At 29.2% G+C, this 7863-nt stretch overlaps 1 protein-coding gene across 1 annotated transcript in view; it reads left to right on the forward strand.

Moving 5' to 3' along the window:
* LOC108748683 (cytochrome P450 4C1-like) overlaps positions 1-7863 on the forward strand; it is a 49551-nt gene that overhangs the window by 20576 nt on the left and 21112 nt on the right. Inside the window, exons 5-8 of the mRNA XM_018486961.1 lie at positions 1697-1760; positions 6993-7122; positions 7211-7274; positions 7646-7740. Coding sequence (XP_018342463.1) covers positions 1697-1760; positions 6993-7122; positions 7211-7274; positions 7646-7740 — 353 coding nt within the window. The remainder of the gene's footprint in view (positions 1-1696; positions 1761-6992; positions 7123-7210; positions 7275-7645; positions 7741-7863) is intronic.

Consider the following 7863-nt stretch of genomic DNA (forward strand, 5'->3'; position numbering starts at 1 on the left):
TTATTATTATCTTTCTCTGTTGTATTCTTTTATGTTCTTTTTATATCTTTTATATTATATTCTTTTTACATCTGAGGAGGGCTCAATCCAGCAGCCGAAACTTGTTTGTTTTATATTTTAATATACGCCGTTGCTCTTTTTATTTTATTTTATGTATCTTTGACTGTTATCTTTAATTATATATATTATGCGACGACTCTTTTTCGCCATTTATTTTGTTTATTTTATCATTATTATTTTTATTACACTAAAAAGTAATTTTACAAAACAAAGAAGGGACGTATAAACATGCATGAATATATTTAATAAATGATTTATATGTTTATGAATATTTATATGTATTTATATATATTTATACATATTCATGCATGAAACATTTTTTATCAAATACACTGGGCAACAAAATTAACGCCTGTTTACTCTGCAAAAATAGGGAAATTTCAAGATACAATAATTTCCTTAAAAATTATCGTATAGGGATGTTTAAAAAAGCATTTTACAGGTAGAAACCTCTACTTTTCGAATCGCTACTTAAAAAAACGGTCTCATGGAGATTTCATGAAGTTACACAAACATAAATGAAGATATATCGGACCATAAAAGGACCATTTTTGCTTCAACGTTGAATAAATCGAAAAAAAATTGTACGGAGCTTCTTAAAAAAGTAAATTAAAAGTAAAGGTAAAGATTCGCTCTTTCGAATGATGTAAATCGCATTTGTATACAATTTTTAGTTCACTCCGTGAAACTCCGTAAATTTTGTAAAAAATTTTGAGATTTTATATCTTTATTTATGTTTGTGTAATTTTATAAAATCTTCATGAAATTGTTTTTAAGTAGCGATCTGAAAAGTAGATGTTTCAATCTGTAAAATGGTTTTAAACATCCCGATATGACAATTTTTGACGAAGTTATTATATCTTGAAATTTGCAGCTATTGAACAAAATTAGCATCACTTAAAATCAGCGTTAAAAAAAACAAATTCAAATTTCACATATCTCCGCGAAGAATGGTCGCGAAGCGATGTACGAAAAAACATTTTAAAGCCATAACTTCTTTAATTGTAAGTAAAGTTTAACATTTTCTCTTTAAAATAATTTTTTATCATTATGCTACAATTTTTTTCACTAAGTGATTTAAAGTGAGTAATGCATCATGTAGTCTTTTCTCTGAAAATTTTGCTGCCGTATTAGCATTACCCGAGGTGTACCACGGGGAGATTACACGGTCGAACTTACACCTCATGTGTGTGATGGGAAGAAGGGTACGCAATTTAGAAAGACCGCCAACGAATTTCCAAGAACTAGAAGCAGCATTGCATCGAATATGGTGGGAAATATCTTAAGTCATAATTTTATATATAAGATTTTTCATCAATATGCATGAGCGTTTGCAAGAAGTCATTTGAAGACGAGGCGAAAATACCAGATTTTGAAGTGTAAATGTCTCTCACGCGCTTTCCCCAACACACATACGTGCACGCACGCACGCATCCCGATACGACAATTTTTGACGAAGTTATTGTATCTTGAAATTTGCCTATTTTTGCAGATAAAAGGTGTTGCGTTAATTTTGTTGCCCAGTGTATATTATATGTATTTTATAGACGTATAAATAATGTAAAACTTAATGTTGTATCGATTGCACATTAATATCTAATTAATAAAATTTCTTTTTACATGTTATTATGTAAAGACTGCATAATGGGCATCAAGTTGGAACCAACCAAATACAATCAATGTATAAAAGCAATTCAAAGGTATTTAAAGTTTTTTAAAATTCTAAATATACTTATAATCAATGTAAATCATATTAACATCAATAGATATAAATCTATTTAAATAAAATTTTTATCTGTCCAAAAGAATTACATTATATGTACAAGAAAATTTTTTGTGAAAAATGTAACTAGATATCTCCATATGAAAAGTATTTGTACATCAAATTAGACTTGCTGTATGTCGATTATGAAATTTCTACGAAAAAACAATTTCTATTTATGGAGTAAGATTTCAATTTCTTTTTATGGAGTAAGGTTTTATCTACTTTGATATTACACAAAAAAGGGATTGAGATTTTACTCCTTTGAAGTAAATTTCATTTCAAAAAAGATTAAATTTCACTTTAAAAAGAGTGAAAAGAAGGGTAAAATTACCGCATTTTGGCTTAAATTTTTTATACATGTTTTCTCGTATTTTTTGATGTATTGAATCATTTGCAAACATGTTGAAAATCACATTAAAAGTAACACGATCAAAATCTGATCTTTCATTGCAATCTTCAATATTTTCTCATTAGTTTACTTTGAAATTTAGTTTAAAATTAACATTTGCAAGTGATTTAATACATCAAAAAGTATTATACAAAAAAATATACATAAAAAAGATTTTATTTTTTAAAATTTGCTATTTTACTCAATGTTCTGAGTAATGAATAATATAGGTCAATTTTGATTAAAGTAGTGGAATCTTATGCATTTTTATTTTCTTTAATGTGTTGAATCATTTGCAAATGTTAATTTTAAGCTAAACTAAGGAAAAAATATTAAAAATTACAATTGAAGACCAGATTTGATGAAATTATATCACTTTTAATGTGATTTTTTTAACATTCTCATCAGATCAGTTTGAAATAACCGTTTTTAGCGCATCAAAATCCTACGGAAACATCTTTCTATGTTCAAAACACAAAACCTACCTAAATTTTGTCGGCCTGTAGAATCAAAAGAGTTTAATTGACATAGACGACATCAAGATAATTTAATAAATCAGTAAAAGTTTTTATATTTTATATTATTTGCACATTGCTAATCGTGCTGTATTCGCCTTGTTTGATTCTTATTGTTGTTAAAAGTCCACTGGTAGCGGATTATTAAGTAGATTTTACTTTATAAAGCAGATTTTTCATTTCTTATAATATAATATTATAGACAATATGATTGGAAACGAGACCGTCTATATAAATATTAAAACTTTAAATACAAAGCGCCTTCCCGGTCCGAGTGTTAAGATGTTGAACTACTATCTAATATACATTCAATTAAATTGAATTAATATTTCAGAAATAAATTGAGAGCCGATGAAATTATCGGATTCACACAATCAATCTGAAACAAATAATCCCCCCAAATTCTCCCAAATCTTAAAAAACTGTAATAAACTTATTGCGAAAAATATTGCCTCGGCCGGGAGTCGAACCCGGATCTCTTGCATTCCGTGCGAGCGTCCGTTTGGACATATTGTTTATAATACGCGCGCTTATACATGCGTAACTCACTATACATATTGGTTATTGCGAAGAGTGTTGCTAAGGTCTCGGTAGTCTAAAGGCTCAGGACGGAGAGTTCAACATCTTAACACTCGGACCGGGAAGGCGCTTTGTATTTAAAGTTTTAATAATATTATAGATTTTGCAGTTTTTTTTTTACTAATTTTATATTATTTTTCGATGAACACTTATTTTTAAGACAAGGTTAATACTGATACACTCTCAGAAAGAATTTCTAATATCGAGAAAAAATTATTCTTGACGTATTTAATCTTAGCTCAACTGTATAAAGTATAAAATTATAACTGTATATATATATATTAGATTAAATTTATTTTTATTCTACTCCCTTGAATAAAATAAGATCGACATCTTGTCTTAAGACGAGTATAGCACATATAATTTTAGATTTATATGTATATTTTTATGTTTAGGTTAATTTACATTAAGTCATGTAGTGTGATACAGGATGTCCCTGATCGAGACTAATATCTCGGAAAATATAAGTTTTACAGAAAAGTGTTTCAGACAAAAGTTGTAATAAATAATAATATTATTTTTCATAAAGTATTGTACTTTGCGAGTTATAAGGCTTGAAAGTTACTGTACTGCCAGCATTAGCATTACCCAAGGTGTGATTAAAACTTCTTGAATGTTGTTCAGGATCATGTCATAGATAACATTTATTAAGATCAAGATTATTGGAGATTGTTTCTCTTATTTTTTTTTGCACTGAAAATTGATTTTATGTAAAAATGAAAATAAAACATTTATTTTATTAACCTACAACTTTTGTCTAAAACACTTTTCTATAAAATTTATATAATATTTTCCGAAATATTCAGATGTCCTGATTTTTTTTAGACACCTTGTATATGTGATGCAGTATCATGATAGTGAAATTCTCGTGATGTAGAGCGCTATAGAAGTGTGAAACTGGCATCCCTAAATGCGAATTTTGACAAAATCTACATTATATTTGAATGTCTACTATTTGTCCACATTTGTCCATAAAAAAATTTTTTATCCACCTTCACTCTTCATATGAATCTTCTTCTGAGTTACGGGATTCGATTGTCCACCACCCGTATGCGTATGTCCACGCGTAATTGTCTTTTGTCCATCTTGCGAAATAAAATTATAAACAAATTAAAGTTAAACAATTCGTCATTGTATAAGTAAGTGCGTTTACTTCCGAATTATATACGGGATTGAATTGTCTTCCATACGTATGCGTATGTCCATCCTGTTTTCTTTGTATATTTTTATTTTAACTTTTTTCTAAAAGATGGATAAAAGATAATTACGCGTGGACAAACGCGTACGCATGATGGGCCATCCGAATCCCGTATGTAATTCGGAAAAAGATTCACGTATAGGAGTGCTACAATTATTTATTTATAATTTTTTTTCGAGCGTAGACACAAAATTTTTTTATGGACAAATGTGGACAATTGAATGCGATGTCAAAATTCACATTTAGGGGTGCCAGCTTCACAGACTTGCGCTTTAGGAGACACGCGGAACAAGGACCCTGAATTCAAGTCCCGGCCAAGCTCAGTCTTTCGTTGAAAAATGTAACCTAAATTTTTTTGTTAAAAAAATTAATGGAACAGCATTAAAAATACTTCATCCTAGATTTGAAAACTTTTCATTTAAGAAGAATTATATTCTTTTCTGAAGAATAAATATGATTCTATAGCGACCTTACTTTATTCTGATCGAAGAGTTATACGTAGGCTACTGGAAAAGTTTCTGCAAATAATATGAAAAAAAACATGTAAAATTCGGTAAATGGCTTTATTGTTTTTCGAAGTATTCGCCTTTAAGATCGATATATTTTTGTATACGCTCGAACCAATTTTCGAAGCATTTTTTCCACTCTAAGGCTGTAACCTCAGAAATCAGTGTATGAAATGTTTCAACAGCTGCTTCAGGCGACTCAAATCGCTCACCACGCATCTTATTCTTAATGTTTGGAAACAAAAAGAAGTCATTAGGTGATAAATCAGGTGAATACGAACAATGAGTCATCAATTCGACATTATTACTGGATAAAAAATCAATGGTTTGACGTGCTGTGTGACAGCTGGCGTTGTCATGAAGGATGATACGACGATTTCGGTTGTTCTACGCAATTCATTTATGACTTCTGGCAAACAAATTGTTGTATACCAATCAGTATTTACAGTCCTTCGATCCTCTAAAGCCACAATTGTCACATGTCCGGTATAACCGAAGAAACAAGCAATCATTTACTTGGCAGTACTGCGTAAACGAACAACTTTTGTTGATTTTGATTCATTTTGAAATGTCCAAACAGTGGATTGTTGTTTACTTTCGGGCTCATACGAATAGATCCATGTTTCGTCCCCAGTAACGATGTTGTAGACCAAATTTGATCGACCTCGGTTGAATTTCTTGAGCATTTCTTTGCTCCATTTAACACGAGCCTGTTTTCGAGCTTCGGTCAAATTGTGTGGGATCCAATGACTATAAAGTTTCCGTACGCTCAAGTGATCATGCAAAATCGTATGTATTGCTTTCATGTCAATGCCTAAGGATGTCTGAATTTCGCAGTATGTTATATGCCGGTCTCGCTCAATCATTTCACGCACAGCATCAATATTAGTGACAACAACAGTACGTGGATGGACGACCTTCACGGAATTAATCACTAAAAAAGGTACGTCCACGCTGGAATTCGGCAAACCAATTATAAACGGTCCTATTGGATGGTGCTTCATCCCCAAAAGAGCCAAATGAAGTCGATCGATGCATTGTTTCAGAGTTAGATTACATTTGTAATCGTAAAAAATCATTGCCCGAAAATTTTCACGCGAAATTTCCATTTTCTTATGAAATAACTTGTTTTAAAATACTATGCAAACAAAACTAATTAGCTTGGGTACAAACTGTCAATTGAATTAAAAGTTAAAAACGTCTAATTTTACGGATATAATAGTAGTAGAACGTTGGCGTCACTAGAAGTTCTAGATTGCAGAAACTTTTCCAGCAGCCTACGTAGTATTAAATATAGAAATCTTTTTTGTGAGTGTGAGAAAACTCATTTATTAAGCCATTAGGACTTTTTCTCGTTTCCGAATGACATATCATTAATATTCATAGCCTAGATATCAAAATTATTTATTGGATTGTGAAGACAGTAGTTCTTCACTTTTATTGAATTTATTATATCTTTTGCGTATGTTTAATTGTCTGAATTTAACCTGTTGTTTTGTATCTCTAGTTTGAGTGATGTTGCTTTATATTTCACTTTTCCTTACTTGTATAAAGTTTAAAAATTTCTTTATTTTTAAAAAATTTTTATTTAAGTTTACATTTTTTTATATGTATATCTCAATATTATATTATTTTATATAATGTTATACAATATATAGAGTTATGTACATATATTTAAATGTTATATCATCCTTTTTACTATTACAAACTGAAGAAGACTCTATATGGTCGGAAGGTATTACATTATTTTAAACATCATTGGATATTGAATTAGTTGTATGTCACATTTCAATTTTGTGATATTTTGCTTATTTCTTGGCCATGTTAATGTTATTTTTTTTTACTAAATAAACAATATTTTCTTCTTTCTGACATTGTAACATTTAATAGCTGCAACTGATTAAATATGCTTTTATATAGTTATATCTTATACATATTATATAGGTAAATTTTAATTTTAAAACGAAAAAAAATGTTTCAGGTTAAAAAAAATAGTTTCCTGTAGATTAGTGAATATATACATATATTATTTTGATATCATATTCAATCTTACTCCTTTGGGACGCAAACAGGAAAAGAATTTAAATTTATTACATTCTATTATTGATGAGGTATATATACAAGTATGATAAATATGTTTGATATTGATATTCTGCATTATTCAATTTGATGTTCATTACATAATTTATTTTTATACAGATGATACAGCAACGCATAGAATTAAAAAACGTAAATACAATCGAAAATGAGAAAAACCGAACTTGTAAGTTTATCTGCATTTTGTATAAAATCTTACCTTTATGAAAATTGAAAACGCAATGTAACAGCAAAATTGTTATTAGCTATAGTCGAAATAGTTTTCGATGCTTTCCATATAATGGTACAGGTCGATACAAGTATAAGTCTTTATTATTCATTAAATATCAAGGAAAATGAAATGATGTTTTTCTCGAATTGCGTCACTAAATCAACAGCAATCATTACAATACTATATTCTCTTTACTTCTAGAAAACAATTTCTACTTGCGTTTACTTTTAAGTTTTATGTAAAGAACATAAAGTTAAAGTTTGTCAGTATAATATGAAATAAATAATTAATCTTTTAATTCATATATACTTTGTTATATAATATAGATAGAACGTTTTTCGACGTTCAGATGGATGCATGCCGTAAACAAAATTTCACGCAACAGGAGATTCATAACAACGTAATAACAATGTTATTAACGGTACGTACGGTATAAACAATTATAATTATGAATAAATATTAAAATAAAATTATTACGTAGGCCAGTGACTCAATCTCTATTACGATGAATTTTGTTATTTTCATGTTAGCAAATTTTCCAGAC

The sequence above is a fragment of the Trachymyrmex septentrionalis genome, unplaced genomic scaffold, assembly GCF_001594115.1.
Source record: "Trachymyrmex septentrionalis isolate Tsep2-gDNA-1 unplaced genomic scaffold, Tsep1.0 scaffold109, whole genome shotgun sequence".
In the NCBI taxonomy this organism is placed as follows: Eukaryota; Metazoa; Arthropoda; class Insecta; order Hymenoptera; family Formicidae; genus Trachymyrmex; species Trachymyrmex septentrionalis.